The following is a 19,716-nucleotide window of genomic DNA, read 5'->3' on the forward strand; positions in this document are numbered from 1 at the left end:
GCCCAGTTTGCCCAAGACCCAATAGCACCGAAGAGGCAAGGCCATGACTAGCAACCAGTTCCATGTGATCCGAAAGTCCAGCTCTTTCCACCACTTCTTGGTCTTTCTATGTGGAACCTGCTTCTTCATGGGGCTGAGACCCATGACCCCTGGATGGAATCCCGTGGCAGGACCACTCCTGGAGACCCTGGGCCAAATGACCTCTGCCACCATTGGCCTCTTGAAAGCTCAGGCACAGGAAGTCTCCCATTCTTTGAGTTCATGTCTAGCTAGATTCTAGCAACACCAAAGTGATTCTCTCCTGCCCAACGCTGACCTCACTCCCATCTGAAGGTGCAAGAACTAGGAATGAGTCACCACCTCCTGGAGGAGGCAGGCTGCAGCCACCCATAGCTATGTTGTGTGATGTCAACAAAGTGTGTATCTGTGTATCTGTCCACGGAGATGTGTGTGTCTTATAAACTCAGCCTTCCTCAACAGGATGACACTCTTGGGTAACAGGCTTCTCACCCGAAGAACCCCAAATTGCAAAGGCAAGAGCTATTCTCTGGCTGAGACAAGTCTCCAGTCTTAGCTGAAGATGGAAGCAAATTGTGCCTGTATTTTCTGGAAACGCTGAGATGGGACCTTACTGAGGAATTCACCAAGACCCAAGGGAACGGAGGAGATAAATGCTACCAGGCGGCTGCAACTTGAGCAAGATTCAGAAACAATAGAATGTCAACTTGAGATCATAGAAGGCTCTGGCAAGGGTGACAGAAAGCAAGGAAAACGACTTGGTCCCGAGACAAGTGAGGATGTGGCTAATGGGTGATGGCACTACAAACAGTGCTTTGAAAGGGAGCCCGAGGGGAAGGAGGCAGGGGCCACTCGCCTTCCCGGGGACTCCAGCTCATCACCGAGGAAGAGGGAACGCAGCCGCAGCCGCGGTTTGGCCATGTGCCCACCAAGGGCCCCTGTTCCAGCCTCCACCGGGCTCCCCGCGCAGCTGGGGAGGGCCAGGATGGGTTTCTTCTGTCGGGCCAGTGTTTTCGCAGAGACGGCTCTCCTCTCGGGCTCTTTTGGAAAGTGACTCGGCTGGAGCCACACTCCTGCCAACATGGCAGCTGTTACCACTTATACCAGGAACATCTGGCCTGAAGATTGCAGTAAAAGTGACACTTGTCTGCGGAGAAAAAATGTTGAAGTATACATTTTGGACATGAAGAAATAAGTAATGACATTTAATGTTTTCATAAAGCTGCTACACGGAGCAGCCATCATCCAAACCCCAGGCCCCGGCGTCGGTGCGCTGGGACACGGCGGCGTGCTCGCGGGCTTTGCGGAAGGCCTCTCACCCTGAACATCATTGCCCGACACAGGCTTTGTCCTCGGAAGATGTAGAACAAAGGGAGGCCCTCCGGAGACCCCTTCGTTTTTTAAGACCTAACTCACAGAAATGGAGAGCGGGGAGCAAAATGTGGTGAGCGCCCGCCAGATGTCAGGAAAGCCAGCTCTGGGTTGCCGTCGTGGTTCTGGGGGGAAAAAAGCATATTTCGAGGTTCAAGTTTCTCATCTGAGCAATGGAGGTGTCAAAGATGATATGTTTCAGGTTCCTCCATGAGTGTAGTGTTTGTGCTTTTTGGAATAGAGGCAACCCCGCCATTTCTATGCCAATCACCTAGGTTAAGCATGATTCCTTCCAGATCCTGCTCTTAAAATGCATCTCCCTTGATGTGGTGATTCTTGCATCCCCTCCAACCTCAGAATAAGGGGGAGAGTCCGACCAGGCCGGGATGGGAGCCCCAGGATCCTGCAGGAGAGGACAATACCTACACGGAGACAATAGAGTCAGCCCCACGCCCCCATGTTGACACTGACACAGCCATTGTGCCTCAACTGAGGCATCGCTTGCATCTGATTTCAAAGAAGGTGCTGAGGGGAAGGTGGAACACACTCCTGAAACTGGGTTCCTTTTCGTTAGCAGAGCATTAATGAGGATGATACGACAGTGACACTTAGGCAGAGAGCAGGATAAGTAAGTAAGAGTACATGTTTAAGCACTAACCGGTTTGGCTCAATGGATAGAGCATTGGCCTGCGGACTCAAGGGTCCCAGGTTCGATTCCGATCAAGGGCATGTATCTTGGTTGCGGACATGTAGGGAATGTGCAGGAGGCAGCTGATCAATGCTTTTAACTCTCTATCCCTCTCCCTTCCTCTCTGTAAAAAAATCAATAAAATATATTTTCTAAAAAAGAGTACATATTTAAGAACTTTGTGATTTGTAAGAGACCAGCCTTTTGCATAATCTTAGCATGCCTTTTGGATTTAACAATGTTACCTCTGCTAAAATGACACATGAACAATGCATTATTGGTGGGCCAGTATCATCAGTAATATGTTACTGCATCAGTTCACGCTTCACCAGAGAAGATCCTATGAACCTCTTCTGATTGGCTCTCCAACTAGAAAGTGGGAGGTAGAGGCAGATACCATTGTCCCCAAAGCACCATCATTCGCTGCATCCCTCACCCCCCATCTTCAGAACAGGCTCTGAAGCCACCTTTTCTGACAGAGAAGCTGTGCCCTGCTCACCTGCTCCGTGATGCTCTGCGCAGGCGTCTACCCTCTGGCGCCAGGAGAGGAAGCGGCCATGTGGAAAGCCAGCCCACACTGCTTACTCCCGGGCCAGGCAGGGGTTGTGGGTCCATAGGCCACCTGTGGTTGGGTGTTCCAGTTTTTCAAAAATTTACGCCATGGGCCTTTGACTTGATTTTGTACATCCAGCAGCTTGCTTCTCCGTTCTAGAAGCCGAGATGAAATGCTGTGTGCACGGCAAAGGGCCTGAGCAGGCCTCGAGCCTGGACCTGGGGATCGGATTGTGTGTTGCAAACATCCGCGTGCACACATCTGGGGGCAGGTCTTGCTAAAATGCGCTGGCTTTGCTTCTGAGTCCGTGGGTCTGAGGCAGGCCCCAAGCTTCTGCATGGTGATACTGATGCCGCCCGTAGACCACACTTAGAGTACCAAGGATGTCTGTGCTATGAACTTGAGATTTGGAATGAAGTACACCTGGATTTAAGACTTACCCAGCTATGTGTCTTTGAGACATGTTATGTGGCATTTCTAAGCCAAATCTCCTTAGACAGAAAGTGGGAATTATCGTGGTACCCACCTGCTCAGTTGGCCATGAGGATCCAGGGAGATCACAGCGGTGTGCAGGGCCCACAGCGCAGGGGAGGAGAGGGACCTGCAGGGCCCTGTGTCTAGCTACGCTGTCTGAGGCTTCATCCACTGGCTTCCGGAATTGCACTCCTGAGCCTCTGTCTGGGAGGCCTCTGGACCCCACTTCTCTGTTGATAAAAACAGGAGTAACAGGAATGATGCCCCTCCCGGAGGCACCCACGCAGAGCCACGCTAGCTCAGTGGACTTGGCTCCTCCGTTGCCACAGTCACTCCGATGGCGTTAGTGAGTGAAATCCGTGGGTCCTTCCCATCAAACCAGGGGCCCTGTATGCACTTGACTTCAGGAAATCTTATGGACACGTTGATATGCGTTACCTCACTTATGCATATGACAGGTGACTGAAATGGGCAGTACTCATAAAACAGTTTACGCAGCTTTAAAAATGAATGGACATGTAAATGAGTTTTAATGAAAACAAAAGTGGAAAGTATTGTCAAAATAAAAGCATTAAAAAGCACTACTAGAGACACATGTAATACTATATGTAATTCTTTCAACAATAAAGGTTAAAAAAATAATAATAACACTACTGGCTAGCACCTAATGTCCTGACCCTGAAGAACACAGGAATCATGGGCTATGGGAGTGTTGCCAGTCAGCTGGCTAGACGGCTCCTGTGGAGAGTAATTCATCAGCAGTCCCACGTGCAGGGGGAGTGGGCAGCCAAGGACCCTCCTCTAGCCCACAGTGCCTTCCTTCTCCTGGCAGCTGCTGATACACTCACAGGACAAACTATGGGTTGGAAAAAAGAAAGCTCACCCGGTGACTTTAGAGGCCTCCTTTCCCTCCATTTACCCCAAATGTGATCAGCTTCCGAAGGCCAAAGGCAATTCCCAGGTGCCTGAAGCCACCAGCCCCCTGGGCCTCTGTCTGGCCTAACTCCAGGGGGAGCTTTGCTCCTGGGTCCCACCTGGCCCTCTGTATTCCCAAGGGAGCCCTCCCACAGAAATGACTTTTTCCTCCATGGGCTGAGGTGGGCATTTCCCCCCAAACCCACAGCGTCTGAGAACCATCAGGTACATACTCTTACAGTCAAAGGGGGGGGGGGGGGATGAGGGGCGTGTAAAGAAGAGTCACCTACCTAAGTGTATAAAATGCTTTCATGAAGAGCCATTCTTTTGATTCGGGATAACTTTTCAATCCTTGGAATTCTCTTGAGCAAGACCTGGACACCCCAGGGGCCGAGTCGTGGCTCCCAATATGGATGTGCTCCAAAGACTGCCAGCATCCCAGCCTTCTGTGGGGCTCTTCAAACCTGCAGACCCTGAGGGCCCACCGAAGGCCTCCAGAATCAGAAACTCCGGGGCCAGGGCCCAGGAATCTGCCTTGTGACACGCTTGCAGAGTAACTCCGTGGCACAGGACGTTGAAAAGAGCCTTCTTAAACCATCCACACGTTAACTGCCGCTTACCACCCCCGCAGGAACTGGCCAACTGGCCAGCCTTAAGCTGAGCTGAGGGATGCCTGCTTGGTCCTTCCCTCTCTGCCCTCATGGGTGGCCCTTGAACCAGGGGGCCTAAGCTGAGACGCCCTGTGCAGCCTCCTGTGGTGGCGTTCTAAGCTCCCAGTGCTTTGCTGCCTGTGCAGGGCCTGGGCCTTGAGAGGCTAGCCGTCTTCCATTCACAGGGGCCTGGTGGCCGTTGGCAGCTCCCCTGGCTACCTTCTCAGGAAATTAAGAAAGAACAAGCCCCGCTGCAATCCACAGTTTATCCTCTTTTAGAAAATCTTCTGAAATCTTTGAGCAGACTACATTTTTTTGTTGGCAAACCAAGTCGCAATTCCAGAAATTCTCTATCTGGAATACATCGATAATACTTTTGTTTTACGTTATCTCTCCATCTCCTTACTGTGGACATGTGATAGTCAAACGAATATTCAAATATATGGAAAGAATCAAGCCAACAGTCATTTTGAAGTGAAAACTCATATGCTAATATATTTCCTTTTTTAAAAAAAAATTTGGATTTGTTCAAAGTGTTTCAGCGAATGCTTTTCAGAGAAAGAGTTCTTGTGTAGGGACCGGAGGCCTGATGGGCAAATGCATGTGCCTGGAGCCACCTGAGAATAAAGGGAGCTGCGGTGGGAGCTGGCAGCCTAAGGACCACACCAAGGTCCAGCTGAGACTGGGCAGAAGGGCGCCTGGCCCTGGCAGTTGGCTAAGACGGGGAGTGTGGTTTCCTGCTCCGTGCAAACTTTCCACGGCGCTGTGATGTGGCTCAGATCACAAGCACCACTCCTGCTCTCCCTGAGTCTAGCTTCCTAGAAACCAGAGGCCGGAGGGGTGTTCTAGCACAGGGGTGGGTCTCTCCCAGCTTGCTGGTCACTCTGTTTTCCCAAGGGTCTGATATTGCGGAATGTTCTCAATTCCAGCCTCTCCACCACCCTGTATCTCCCCTAAGCCGGCGCTTGGGTTCCTGTCACACCTGGTGGACGAACACCATGTATTAGAGTGGCATCCAGATGCCTTCCACGTTCCCAGGGGCAATCACTTCCCTCCCAGTCCAGCCGCCACTTCAGGGACCTCACACTTCTTCAGTGTGACAGTCTGAACTCAGGAAGCCCCTGCAGTAACACTAAAGCGGCAGTGACTCCACCCCCTTCTATCCAGTCAGCACCCTGATTCCTACATCAGCGTGAGGCACCCCTTGGTTTCCCATCACTCAGGGAGGGTTGGTGGCCTTAGTAGTCCTTAGGAATGTCTAGGTCAGGTCGCTTCCCTTTCCACCCTTCACTGCAAGCTCAGGGTGAGGAACTAGGAGATCCTACCTCTTCATGGGGCAAAGAGAGTGATGGGTGTAGGGAAGCCCAGCTTCCTGGAGTTGCCTGGAGCAGAGGCAGGGAGTCTGACCTTCCCTCAGTCTCTCACTTGTGTTTTTCTGTGTGTCTCTCAAGCTTTTGCTCCAAGGAGTGGCCTAAGAAACCATGGGTCTTGGAAATCCTCAGGACATGTGACACTGCCCAGAACTTAGTCGACTCAGTGTGGCTGGGAGAAATCTCCATGTCTGTTTTGTTCCTGACTGGAAATTGTGCAGTTGCAGCTCTGTACTTCCCAGTGAGCCTGCAAGGAGTGTTGTAAGGGAGGTAGATAGAGGCACAGCTGTAAGGGAGGTGGGTAGAGGCACAGCTGTAAGGGAGGTGGGTAGAGGCACAGCTGTAAGGGAGGTGGGTAGAGGCACAGCTGTAAAGGGGGTGGGTAGGGGCACAGCTGTAAAGGGGGTGGGTAGGGGCACAGCTGTAAGGGAGATGAGTAGAGGCACAGCTGTAAAGGGGGTGGGTAGGGGCACAGCTGTAAAGGGGGTGGGTAGAGGCACAGCTGTAAGGGAGGTGGGTAGAGGCACAGCTGTAAGGGAGGTGGGTAGAGGCACAGCTGTAAGGGAGATGAGTAGAGGCACAGCTGTAAAGGGGGTGGGTAGAGGCACAGCTGTAAGGGAGGTGGGTAGAGGCACAGCTGTAAGGGAGATGAGTAGAGGCACAGCTGTAAAGGGGGTGGGTAGGGGCACAGCTGTAAGGGAGATGGGTAGAGGCACAGCTGTAAGGGAGGTGGGTAGAGGCACAGCTGTAAGGGAGATGAGTAGAGGCACAGCTGTAAAGGAGGTGGGTAGGGGCACAGCTATAAGGGAGGTGGGTAGAGGCACAGCTGTAAGGGAGGTGGATAGAGGCACAGCTGTAAAGGAGGTGGGTAGGGGCACAGCTATAAGGGAGGTGGGTAGAGGCACAGCTGTAAGGGAGGTAGATAGAGGCACAGCTATAAGGGAGGTGGGTAGAGGCACAGCTGTAAGGGAGGTGGGTAGAGGCACAGCTGTAAAGGAGGTGGGTAGAGGCACAGCTGTAAGGGAGGTGGGTAGAGGAACAGCTGTAAGGGAGGTGGGTAGAGGCACAGCTGTAAAGGAGGTGGGTAGGGGCACAGCTATAAGGGAGGTGGGTAGAGGCACAGCTGTAAGGGAGGTGGGTAGAGGCACAGCTGTAAAGGGGGTGAGTAGGGGCACAGCTGTAAGGGAGGTGGGTAGAGGCACAGCTGTAAAGGAGGTGGGTAGGGGCACAGCTATAAGGGAGGAGGGTAGAGGCACAGCTGTAAGGGAGGTGGGTAGAGGCACAGCTGTAAGGGAGGAGGGTAGAGGCACAGCTGTAAGGGAGGAGGGTAGAGGCACAGCTGTAAGGGAGGAGGGTAGAGGCACAGCTGTAAGGAAGGTGGTCGAGCCACAGCTGAAGCCCCTGAGGGTCCCCTCCACCCTGCTCCCTTCTGTAGGCAGAAGACAGACCACAGAGCACTAGGACTTCTCCCTTCTGGTTGCTGTCTGGAAGGCTGGAGCTTTGATAACATGGAAAAGACAGCATCAGAGATGCCGCTTTGCCTGACCCTGAAAAGCAAAGATTAGAATGATGCCAGGAGCTGGGAGGAGAGGTGATGGGGAGATGTTGGTTAAGACTACAAACTAATACTAGTAGATAAATAAGTAAATCCTGGAGATTTAATTCTCAGCAGAGTGACTGTAGTCAGCAAGGCTGTGTCAGAAACTTCACAGTTGCTAAGAGACTACATCTTAAATGTTCTCACCACACACAACAAAGAAAAGAGTTCTATGAAGTGATAGAGGTGTTAGCTGGTGCTCTGGTGGTAATCTTATTGCAATCTATAAATGCATCAAACCAAGACATTGTACACCTTACACAATGTTACATGTCAATGACATCTCGAATAAAAATTAATACATTTTTAACAATTCAGTTTTGATGCCAAGGAGAAGAGAGGGCCCAGCTAAAATATTCGCTGGGGGAATCCAAGGAAGGAAAAAAGCCAAGGACCTGGAATCTAATGGTCTGGGAGCAAGGAGGGGGGAGGAAGCATCAGGCGTTCCAGGGAAATCCGGAAGGAGACCCCGCCGTTCCCTATGGCTCTTCAGAGAGCCCAGTGGGAATCCGAGGGGGGGCTCAGTACAGACAGCTCATGGCTGGGAGGGAGCCAGTAGGCAGGAGCCTGCCCATCCTCACCTGTGGGTGTTACCTGGCTGGCGGCTCTCACCCAGCTCAGAGAGTGCAGAAAAGTTTCACGTTAGATCCTGGCTCACCTTTATTCCAACGACCAGAACTGATGGTGGTAGAGCGTTGCTAAGGATATCGGACTAAAAAGAGAGAGAGAAAGAAGAGGAGGGAAAAAAAAAAACCCCAAAACTCATCAATCTGGATTGGAGCAGGGAAAACAGAACAGAAAACGGGTCCCTCTTTGGTTTACTCTTTGGAACGGCAAGGGTGTGCATAGTTTTACACGAGTCAAGGCGGGCTGTGTAACTGAGAAAAGACAGTGGTGGGGGTTTTGTTTTGTTTTGTTGTTTTGTTTTGTTTAAGGTGAGATTCTATAGGGATGACAGGGTTTGAGACAAGTCGAGGAAGGAGCCCTGGAGATGTCACTCGCTCACCAGCAGGTGGCGCGTTTTCTTTAGGATTGCGCCCCGAATCTCTGGACGGAACGTCTCAGCCAGACTCGCTGAGCCCTCTCGCCCGGAAATCGCTGTGCAGATAATAACCCTCCGGTGTCTGGAAATGTTTAATTACCGCGAATGCTCAGTTTTCCAGCGCCGCCCGCCGCCGAGATAGCCCTTCGAGACCCTAGCGCCTCGGGTGTGGTAAGGCTCTATCCGCTGGGTTTCACCCTAACTGCACACGATTCAGTTCAAAGGACTTTTCTTCATCATCCTCAGTTTGGTTAAACACGGCGCCGCGTCTAACACATTTATGTTCACCTTTGGATAGAGGAAAAGTTCAGCAATCTTAGAACACAGCTCTGTTGTGTGTGTCGAAAGTAATTCTGACAACTCATATTTGGGCAAAGAGTAAAAACTCGCCACGCCTTTCTCACATTTTACATGGGCTCCTCAAAACGCCAGGCTTTATCCTTTTATTTTCTCGGTGATAGTATGCCCCGAGTTCAGGCAGTTCCACGCGCATATTCACAGATTCCTGCTTCATTCCTACTCTTATAATCCGAGGGGAGACGCATTCGTGTGGACGTGTGGACGGTTACATGGATTAAGGTGCCAAATAGTTACAAGATACTCGCGTGCCCCTAAGGAACTCACGAAACGGGAACTGCCTGGAAAAACAGCTCACTTTCCCTTTCAGTTTTGATACTGTAACTTGTGTCTCGCTGTTGGATAAACACCGGCTCTTGCGTCCACCTGGGATTTCTCCTCCTAAGACCCTGGCGTTGCTTGCGCGTTATCAGGGCGTGTTATCTGCACAAGTGTGGCTGGACGTCATGTTACCTACCTCCTGCAATTCAAAACTCTCCCCCGAAGCTGGATTTTGACCTGATTGATCGTAATGGTTCCAGAGGAACTATTGAGCCATTACAATCCATCATGTAAACGATTACAGAGGGATACCTAAATCTCCCGGTTATTTGAAACCTCAGGACGCGCGTAAAGGGGGGTCTAATGAGCAGACCCCCAATTGTCCGCAGCGCAGTCACGGGAAAGCTTGCCTTGGAAGAAAAAAACAACAACTCGCAAGTGCGAAGTACATTCCGTTTTGGAAAAATGAGATCATTTTTGTGTGGTTAGAAAGTGGGGGGAGGTGGGGTTCCTTTTTAATCCACAAGACCCCGAAACAATATAAACCATGTTCTAGTTCATTTTCTGGAAACTGCTCAATTTTCACTCCAAACACAGGCTGCGGCACTTTTCCTGCCTGGCAAACAGGAGTCAGGAGAGGGGCTGGGGAGATCAGCTGCGCTGTCAGCACCCCAAAATGTGCCCAAGAAAAGGCAGAGGCGAGGGCTCACTTCAGGACTGGGCGCAGTGTGGTCAGTAGCCCGGAGGCTCTGGCGGGCTGGGCGATCTCTCCCTGCGGGACCCCACGGGTGTAACCCGGTCCTGGAGCCCTGATCTCTATCGCGGGAACCCTTGCCCTAGGCTGCTAGGTCCTGGCCGAAGGACCCCTCGGGCACTGGCGGTTCTGCGCCGCAGGCTGGGGACGGAGCAAAAGCGCCGGTGGGAGTTTGAGCCAGTCTTGCTGGCTGCTGGCTGCAGGCGCGCGGGGTGCCCAGAGATGGGACGGGCATCCAGACCGGACTTTCGCTGCTGCCTTCACTGGCCTTAGAAAGGGTGGGTCTCGGAGGGATTGTACTGACTTCCACACCACATTTACCAAATGTGAAACCTGACGTCCTTGCGAGTCCTAAACGCATAGGACTTCACTAAACATCACCCTCATAGCCCTAACCTGTCCTGGGTCCTGCCCTCTTCAGTCCATCCCAGCGCAGTCCAGGCGCCAGGCTGCCACCTAGACCTCCTGCCCCTGCCCCGGGCCTGATGGATTTCTCTTAAGTAGGCGGGGTAGGGTTTCCGCTGTGGGAGCACCGAGCTTCCCAGGAACCAGAACCCGGTTGGTCTCCAGGGGACACTGAGGCCATGGTTTGGGGGTCACCCCCTTGGGAGCTTGGATGGGGATGGAGAACACTTCCGCAACTAGCAGATCTTGAATTCCGGTATCCTGGATTCTGGGGATGGGCACTGTGGGACACAGGAGGAGCATGTGGAAGCCAGGTGTCAAACAGGCGCATCTCTTCCTGTCCTGCAGACCCGCCCCAGGCCAGGCAGCCAGGACTCTTCTGGGAAGAAAGGCCTGAAGATGCTGGGCCCTGAGGGACCAGCCCCAAACTTGCTTCCCCTCCCTGCCCCACACGGGCTAAGTGCCAGGATTTGACCTAAATCAGGATCCGTTTTCCAGATTCCCTGGCAAAGGCCCTATTAAATAACCAGGTCGTGCGGACCTTTCATTCAATCCCTGAAGACTCTCTCTACAAGAGCTCCTTAGGGATCCCTACTCTGAGTTTCCCATCAGTCATGGAGATATGTCGGCCCATGGCCCTGATGCAGAACAAGGCAAGTGGGAAGACGAAGGAAGCACCATTGTCCTGTATGGTGTTTTGAGCAGGAGATGGGATTCATTCGTATACCCCAGGAGGCTCACCCCACCTGAATGTCCTCTTTCTAGGGGACATTCTGTCTGGAAAGCCAGGTGCCCTGTTGTAGAATCCTCCCTCTAGGATTCCTTTGCCACTGCTAACCGAGGTCCCCAGAGCCTTGTCTCCTTGGAGAACCCAGGACGGTACAAGCAAGTGCCCTCCCTCCAGGTGGAAGTCAGGACAATCCAGGAATGCCCTCCTGAGCCCAGACCCTCCCCTGCGCTTGGAACTTGCTGCCTGGCAATCTCCAAGAAGGGAGTGATCTCAGCCCCCTTCTGCTCTCAAGGGGCCTCATCCTGGCCAGAGTGCTGCCCCTCACTGGCAGCTCCAGCTGCAAGCAGGTATATGGGTCTCGGCTCCAGCATGAACCTGTGGCAGGGCGTGAGTGCCATTCCTGGTGCAGAGACTTCTTCCTGCTGCTCCAGCCACAGTTACCTCCGGGCTGGAGGGCAGGCTCTGTTCTAAAGGCTTGCTGGCGAGACAAGGGTCTCCTCCAACTATGTCCTAGATCAGGGAGGGGTGCCCTAAGACACAGAGCAGACTAGCAGATCAAAGCTCAGCATCATGGCAGCTCCTCTCCAGAGAAGCCCGATATGCTACAGACTCACTAACGCCAGGATTCAGCCCCCAGGGGAGGAAGAGGCACCCAGCAGCACAACCGTGTGGTGTGGCAAACTCCAGGAGTGCGGTGTGTGAATCTGGACCCCTTCCCCAAACCCCCCCGCCCCCCCCCCCCAACCAGCACCTTCTCCCAAATCCAGGGCTGGGTGTTCCAGTGAGGTGGCAGAGAGGAGGCAGGGCTGGGGTCAGCTGAAGGTCAGCTCCTAGCGGCGAGCAGTCAAGAGGGTAAATGGCACCCTCCCTCCCTAAGGCATAAGCCAGGAGAACAGGATTAATCCCAGCGAGGACCCTGACCCTCCTAGACCCCAAACTCCACCTGACCCAGCTCCTTGGACTCGGAGGGAGGCCTGTAGCTGATGACTTTGCAGCTTGTCTCACCTCACGTGCCTCGTGCTGCTTTCCAAACTCCCATCCATCCTTCCAAAACAAATGAATGCGTGATTAGAGGGTGCGACTGTTCATTGGGGTGGAATCCCAGTCAGTCTGGGCCCCAGGAAAATAACTTTTTTAAAAAAAACCTCTTTCCCTGGCTCTCCACCTCTGCCTCTCCGCCTCTGCCTCTGCCTCTGATCTTTCTACCCAACTTCATAACCCAGGTCTGGGTTACCGTCCTGGGACTAAGCACTCTAGGAAGTCCAGGGGCTGCTCCACACCCGGGACCCTCCCACTCTGGGAAGGGATTCTGAGAGAGTGTGCTGAGCCCAAGCGGGGATCCCCGGCGACCCCGTCTCCACTGGGCACAGGCTGTGTCCTAGGCGCACAGGAGTAGGACCTCGGAACGCCCGGAGACCCAGGCTCTCATCTGCTAGGGGCTGTTTCTCCCAGCGCCAGAGGGGGTGCCCTCGAGGGCCTAACCACACAGAGGGGGTCGCACGGGACTGACGAGCTGGGAACGCAGGTCCCGGGAGGCCGGGGCTCAGCGAGCGCAGCTGCCAAGGACGGCTGCCCGGGTCAGCAAAACTTTGTTTCTCAGTGCGCAGGCGCGGGGCAGGGTTGGGGGGCAGGGGAGGGAGGGGTGGAATCCCGAGGCCGGGAGGAGGGAGAAAGGAGGAGGGAGGGTGGTGGATTAAAATAAGTAGGCGGCTCGGTGCTAAGGGATGAGTGAGTCTGAGCTCGGTCTCTCCCCAGCACGTTCTCAGCCTTTGCCGGTTCAGACCCAACCCGGGAGCCGGGAGCCGCGAGCCGCGAGCCGCGAGCGGGACTCACCATCCCCGGCGGCCGGAACTCCGCGGCCGCTGAGCGCTTCCCGCGCGTCGGGCACTCCGAGTCCCCGCAGCCGGAGAGGGGCCGGGACTCTGGAGCTCGGGGGGTGCCTGTGGGATCCAGTGCCTCTGGCTTCCCGGGTCCCCCGCAGCGGGAGCCCCAGGGAGGCGCTGAGCCCGGGACCGCCGCGGACCAAGGTAACTGCAGCCCGGGGCACCCCGGCGCGGCGAGGGGAAGGCGGGCGGGACTCCCGGCCGCCTGTCACTGCGCGTTGGGTGTCCCCTCTCTCTCAGTATCCCCGAAGGGCGCTCCTCCGGCCAAACGAAGGCTGCAGGACTTGGCGAAAGTGAGAGCCGCTGCAGCCTAGGGTGGTTGGGGGTGCTGGCTCAGGGGGTCCCCGGCCTCTGACCTCCTGGGAATGAGAGGGCGGGCTTCCACGATTGCCCCCAGCGGGCCAGGCTCCGTGAAATCCGGGGCGAGGTGTCCACGGCTTTGGGAAGTCAGCGGGGGGGGGGGGGGTATCCCTGTAAGAAAATGCAGCAACTTCAGCGGACACAAACTTCCCCGAGAGCGGCGCCTCGCGCAGCCTGGACTTAGCTGGCGGAGAAGGAGGAGAGTGGATGGATGGCCACGGCCGCGGCCATCGCCCGGGGACAGGTGCATTCCCCTCGCGGGGTCGCGCTTCCTGCGAATCTGTCTTTTGTGTAGTCGCGCTCAGGTTTGAGGGGGGCTCGACCAGGGAGCGCAGGGCCCAGTGCCTGACCCGGCTTCCCCTTGCGCTCTGACTTGGGGTGTTCTAGGGGATGATTGCTCTGTGTGATCAAGGCCTGCAGTGCAACCCACCACTCTCCGGTGCGCGCAGGGGGAGCGAGCACCGCTTCCCAACTGGAGACCGCCCCGCTGCCCCGGCAGAAACACGATGGAGCGGCGGGTGTCTTCAGGTTGGGGTTTGAGAAAGAAGAATTCGTTTGCTCCCCTCACTGTCCCCAAACCCAGCCTTCGGTGGGAGCCTGAGATGAGAGGGGACGAGGTGAGGGGTGGCCTGCTGAGCGCATTTCTCCCCAGAGACGTCTCTGCTGAGAATGAAAACCCACACGCAGCACCTTTGCAGCAGCTCCCCCAGGGGCGGCAGCGCGGGGTAGGCTGGAGGGGTGTAAAGCAGCCAGGAGTTTCTTTGTTGCCACAACTTGGTAAATTTCACCGGGCTAGGAGCTGTGTGCTGGCTCCTGGGAACAGAAACCACGTGCGAGGCCAGTTCGTTCCGCAGGTTCGCAGCCTCTAGAGAAGAGAAGGGTTGGCAGGGACAGGGGATCCGGGTGGAGGGAGATCCCTGGGTAGACTTTCCTCCCTAAGGCTCCTCTCAGTAACTGTGGTTTCATTAAGATTGGGGAGCAGATCGCTAAGGACGCAGAGGGCGTTTAAATGCGGCGGATGGCAGCCTAGCAGAAGGATTCGTTTGATCTCATTCCGTGGGAAAATTCAACAAAAGTAGCCCGGCCGGACAATCCTCCCGCCTGCGGCTCGGCCGCCCGTCACTCTAGTTGGGGATTCCATGTCCAAGATGATTTTCTGGGGCTACCGCTGGGCTCCTCCAGTCGCAAGCTCGTGGAGCTCGCTCCGTCCTCATTAATGCAAGCAGTTAACTCGCACACGCTCAATTAGCCCCGAATAAACCACTTTAATAGACTCTGCACACTCCATTAATGCCCGGCTGAGGGCTGGCTGCAGACCTGGGATTGGCGCTCCACCGCGCGGGGACTCCGGCTTCCAAGCGCGAAACGCATTTGCTGCGTGTAGTCGGGACCTTGAACCGCACCTTCCGAGGTCCGGAGGTCCCCCGCTCCTGGCGGAGTGGATGCCCGGCCTGGGGAGAACAGTTCCCTCTCGGATTTAATGATCTGAAGAGTTCACACTGGGGTTCCAGGGTCAGGGCCAGCAGAGCTCACCCTCTCCGGCGGGTGCGCCGGGGTGAGCTGTGTTTTTCTCTTAGCTGACCGCCAGAAACCGGATCGTGCATTCGGCCCCTTCTGGGTACTCGTGCAAAGAGCCACGTTTCGAACGAATTTCGTCCCCGGGAAAGTCACAGTCGTTGGCGAGAGCCTGGGGAGCCTGTCCTCGGGATGGGGCAGAAAATAGGAAACTGGCTGTGCCTGCGGCGGAGGAAAATAAACCGAGTGTTGGGGAAAACAAGATCAGGCAGATGGCCGGGGAGGTTGGCTCCAGGAGCCCTGGTGGCTGCAAGCGCCCCTCCGCCCGCTTGTCCGCCCGCCGAGCCCGCGTCTTCGCTCCTGGCGGTGGGCGAGGACGGGCCAGGTGGGCACGCCAGGTGCTTGGGTTCTCCCACTCGGGCACGGAGCGGGCTCGGACCCGCGTGCGGCCGCAGTCCCGCCGCTCACTTGGCCGCGGGTAGGCCGAGCACCGAGACCAGGGAGCGGAGGGCCCGAGGCAGGTCCCGGGGAGCCAGAGATAGGATCTGATTTCCAGCTCCTGGGGGAGGAGGAGGTGACAGCAAATCAAAGAGCGCTCACCTCGCCAACCTTTGAAGTTGGCGAGTTTTCTCCTTCTTCTTCTCCTTCTCCTCCCTCCCTTCTTCCCTCCCAACACAAAACGGCCCCTGTTTTCCCTCTGGCCCGGTTCCTAGGTTGCTTCCCCGCGTCCCAAGTTCTAGGATGGTCTCCGCTGGTTCCCCACGAGCCCTCTCTTGGGGCAGCAGAGAAGATGGGGGCAGAGGCCAGGGCCCTGCCCGCCGGCCGCCAGCGCTCCGTTCTGGAGGCTCGGCCGCGGCAGATTTGAGCCTCTCCTAGCCCCGAGGCTGAATTAATCGCTGCGGTCAGACCAGGTTTTCATTCAACTGCCAAGGGAACCCGAGCACGCACATCTTGCCGCAGGGAGTTTTGAAAACCCCCCACTCCCACCCCCAGCAGAGCTTCTGTCCTTTTGGCCGAACACACAGCCAGTGACCCTCCAGGGGACAAGGTTCCAGGGTCCAGATTGCCCTCGCTCTTCCGGCCACTGCCAAGGAGTGCGGCACTTTCTTCTCCTTAAAGGCCTTGCTGCAAGGAAAGGCAACTGAGTCTGGGCCTGGGCTGAGGGGAGCCAGGCGCCCACCCTGCCTGGATAGGTGTCAGCCTGTGCGGTGAAGGGGGAAGCAGAGCAGCGTCCTGCACCCAGGGAAGGAGAGATCTGAGGAGGAGGAGAGGGGGAAGAAGGGGTAAAGGAAGTGGGCCTCAGAGGATTGTGGGGGGGGGAGGCAAAGGAGAAGGGTGTCCCAAGCTCCCTTCCCCACAAGGACTTCCTGAGTAGCCCTCAGCGAAGAGCCTAGAGGAGAGGGCGGTCAGCACTTGAGTGTCCTGGAGGGAGTTCAGCTCCGAGAGGGTGTACTTTTCACTTTCGTTCCTCTTGTTTTTGCCTCTGCTAGACAGACCTGAGTGTCTGGGAAAGACAGAGATACAGGCCTCTCTGCAGAGCACAGCCCTGTCCATGGAGACTGGAGACCCTGACCCAAGAGGCCGGGAGATGCCAGCCTGTTGGTCACTTCCACATGACTTCCCTCTGGCCTTGCAGCTGGACGGTGGCTCGAGCCCAGCAGCGGTGCCGGGCCTCCATGCTCTTTCTTGCCCTCGGGCATACCCACCTGTCCAGGGCTCACCACACAGACAAACACCCCCCCCCAAGAGACTCCAAAGCCTCTGCCCCCCTCTTTATGGGGTAGGGAGGGCGCCTAAGTCCCCTTGTGTGCAACTGCAGATGTTTGACCTTGTTCCTGAAGATGGGTGTCAGTGTGCTCCCTGAAAGGAAGGTGACCCCAAGGGCATCAGTCCACAAACAGCTTCAGAGAGGGGGTTGTCAACAGGGCTCATTCACAGTGAGTCTGAAAAGCAAATCTGTGGTCAATGTTGAGAGTTTTGAGGAGAAAGAGCATATGGCTTCTGGAGGCCAAACTGAAGGTCAGCTGGTCGACCGCCATGCACAGGAGCGGGAAATGCATGGGTTTGTGTGAGCCTGGACAGGTGCTGTCTGTCTGGAAGGCTCTTCCTCAGTGCGGAATGACGCCGCTAGCTCGTATTTGTGTGTGGCTCCCTGCATTTTGTAGGATACTGCTCTTCCTACTTCATCTTTGCACCTTGTTGTCAACTCTGCTTCAGAATGTGTGTGTCTGTCCCTGTGTGTTTCTCTGTTTATTTGCACGCGAGTATGTAACTGTGTTTCCAGGGGTTCCTGTTATCTTTGCAGGAGAGTATACTTTTGTGTTGACTCAGGCTTGCGTGGATGGAAGTTCCTGCATGCCAGTTTCCCCATGTTTCTGCCTTTCTCAGGGTCATGTATGCCATACTCCTTCTTTTAAGTCGGTTGCATTGTGTTGAATTTACGTTCCTGCTGGTTTCTCTATCAAATTGTGCATCTGTGCCAGAGGCCATTTGGAGGGAGCCCTTGGATCACAGTGGGTTCCTGCCTTCTTCTTTTTCTTCTTTGAGATCAGTGGGTTCCATGGGTGGTGTCTTAGACTCCAGGCTTCTGCACTGGGGGACAGGAAGGGAACAGCTGCGCTGGAATTCAGGAGGATGATTTACTCTGAACTTGTCCTCTCCCCACTCCCTTCTTCTCTTTGCAGACCCAGATTGAGAACCCACAGACAAGACCACAATGGGCAGCAAAACCTTGCCCGCACCAGTGCCCATCCACCCCTCCCTGCAGCTCACCAACTACTCCTTTCTCCAGGCGGTAAATGGCCTGCCCACAGTGCCCTCGGACCACCTGCCCAACCTGTACGGTTTCAGCGCGCTGCACGCTGTGCACCTGCACCAGTGGACGCTGGGCTACCCGGCCATGCACTTGCCGCGCTCCTCTTTTTCTAAAGTGCCAGGAGCCGTGTCCAACCTGGTGGACGCACGCTTCCAGCTGCCAGCCTTTCCCTGGTTCCCCCACGTCATCCAGCCCAAGCCGGAGATCACCGCTGGAGGCGGCGGCCCCGTGGCACTCAAGACCAAGCCCCGCTTTGATTTTGCCAACCTGGCCTTGGCCGCCACGCAAGAAGATCCGTCCAAGCTTGGCCGTGGGGAGGGTCCCGGCTCCCCCGCTGGTGGGCTGGGCGCCCTCCTGGATGTGACCAAGCTGTCCCCAGAAAAGAAGCCCACAAGAGGACGCCTGCCCTCCAAGACCAAGAAGGAGTTTGTCTGCAAGTTCTGTGGTCGCCACTTCACCAAGTCCTACAACCTCCTTATCCATGAGCGGACACACACGGATGAGCGGCCCTACACCTGTGACATCTGCCACAAAGCCTTCCGGAGGCAAGACCACCTCAGAGACCACAGGTGCGGCACCGTGGGTGGCCCCAGAATAGAGCTGCCTGTCTGCCTCTGTCCTCACCATCCTCCTCCCTAAGGAGGAGGTTCTGGAGACACCCCACCCCCCAGGGGCTCCCCAGCTTTGGGGAATTCCCTAAAATAGCGAAGGAAGCCAGGGATCAGTTTTCGGAGCAGCATGGGGGGAGAGAACAGGGGATAAATAGGATGGGAGATTCAGTCAGGTCTCCCTGAGTTCCGGACAAGGACAAGGATGCAGGACTTCCACCCCTCCCTCCATCCTCAGTGCTGTCCAGTGCGAGTCCCTGCTACAGCGGAGAGTGACACTCCATGCATGTGACAACTCAGCACTTGGGATGGGCAAGGAGTGTGACTGACAGACTAACTTTTACGTTTTGTTTAATTTCTATTTTAATAACCACATGTGGCTGGTGGGTCCCCTCTGGGACAGTGAAGCTCCCGCAAGTTGTCCTACCCCAGGTCCCCTCACTCACCTTCAGTGCTGACCCCCGCCTTATTAAGGAGGGCATGCGGGTGTTCTCTCCCACCTCCCTGCTCCATCCGCAAACAGCCTTTTGCCAGCTCCACTCTAGGTACCCCGCAGCCCCCCCCCCCTTCTTTTGAGGGCAAGCACCTCAGAGTTGGGGGAGGGCATCTTGGGCAACTGTTTCTAACATCGCATCGTGTTGCAAGGATTAGTTAATTCCCTGTCTGTTTGTGTCCTCAGATATATTCACTCCAAAGAAAAGCCTTTCAAGTGTCAAGAGTGCGGGAAGGGCTTCTGCCAGTCCAGGACTCTCGCTGTCCACAAGACGCTGCACTCACAGGTGAAGGAGCTCAAAACCTCCAAGATCAAATGCTAAACAGAGCCTCCTGCTCACCAGGGCGCTGGGGCCCGCCGCTGCCCCTGCCTCCAGAGGGACCAGAAGCCGGGAGGCGACTCTAGCAGACCTTCCCGGGCCCAAACCACGTCCCTTGGGTCCCGGCCGCTTGCAGAACTACGGAGCCCCGCCCGGGGGCCATGACCGGCAGCCAGGGCGGCTCCCCCAGGACGCGGCTAAACTCTTGGCCAAAAAGGCGGTACTCACGTGGCGGAAGGGAAACTCCATTTAAAAATATATATATAAGAAGAACGAAAGCTCCGCGGAGCCGCAGCGGCGCCTCTCCCAGAAGTATTACTTTTTCTATTGTTATTTTATACGTTTTCTTTATTATTTTTTTTTCTTTGACCATATAAGCTTGTAACTCTGACTGCGGAGAAAGAGGGGAGAGGAACAGAAGTTCGGCGCGCTCGCAGCTTCCAGACCCCCCTCCCGCCCCATCCCCACCCGGGAGCCTGCAAAAGTGTAATCCGTGTATCTGCTTCAGCCGCCCGGCCGGCCGGCCTCGGGGCTCGCA

The 19,716-nt window shown here is 55.5% G+C and overlaps 1 protein-coding gene across 1 annotated transcript; it reads left to right on the top strand.

Moving 5' to 3' along the window:
- The first annotated feature begins 12,877 nt into the window (after nucleotides 1–12,877).
- On the top strand, nucleotides 12,878–19,434 carry OSR1 (odd-skipped related transcription factor 1). Its single transcript, XM_059660486.1, has 3 exons — nucleotides 12,878–13,212; nucleotides 17,628–18,327; nucleotides 19,046–19,434. Exons 2-3 carry the CDS (start codon nucleotides 17,660–17,662, stop codon nucleotides 19,179–19,181), a joined length of 804 nt encoding a protein of 267 aa, XP_059516469.1. The 5' UTR covers nucleotides 12,878–13,212; nucleotides 17,628–17,659; the 3' UTR covers nucleotides 19,182–19,434.
- The last annotated feature ends 282 nt before the right edge of the window (nucleotides 19,435–19,716 follow it).

The sequence above is a fragment of the Myotis daubentonii genome, chromosome 12 (genome assembly GCF_963259705.1).
Source record: "Myotis daubentonii chromosome 12, mMyoDau2.1, whole genome shotgun sequence".
In the NCBI taxonomy this organism is placed as follows: domain Eukaryota; kingdom Metazoa; phylum Chordata; class Mammalia; order Chiroptera; family Vespertilionidae; genus Myotis; species Myotis daubentonii.

Excerpts from the sequence above, each read along its gene's own strand:
- OSR1 (XM_059660486.1), top strand. The coding sequence starts at position 17,660 with ATGGGCAGCAAAACCTTGCCCGCACCAGTGCCCATCCACCCCTCCCTG. Across the intron at positions 18,328-19,045 it reads GACCACCTCAGAGACCACAG|ATATATTCACTCCAAAGAAA; the intron begins GTGCGGCACCGT and ends TTGTGTCCTCAG.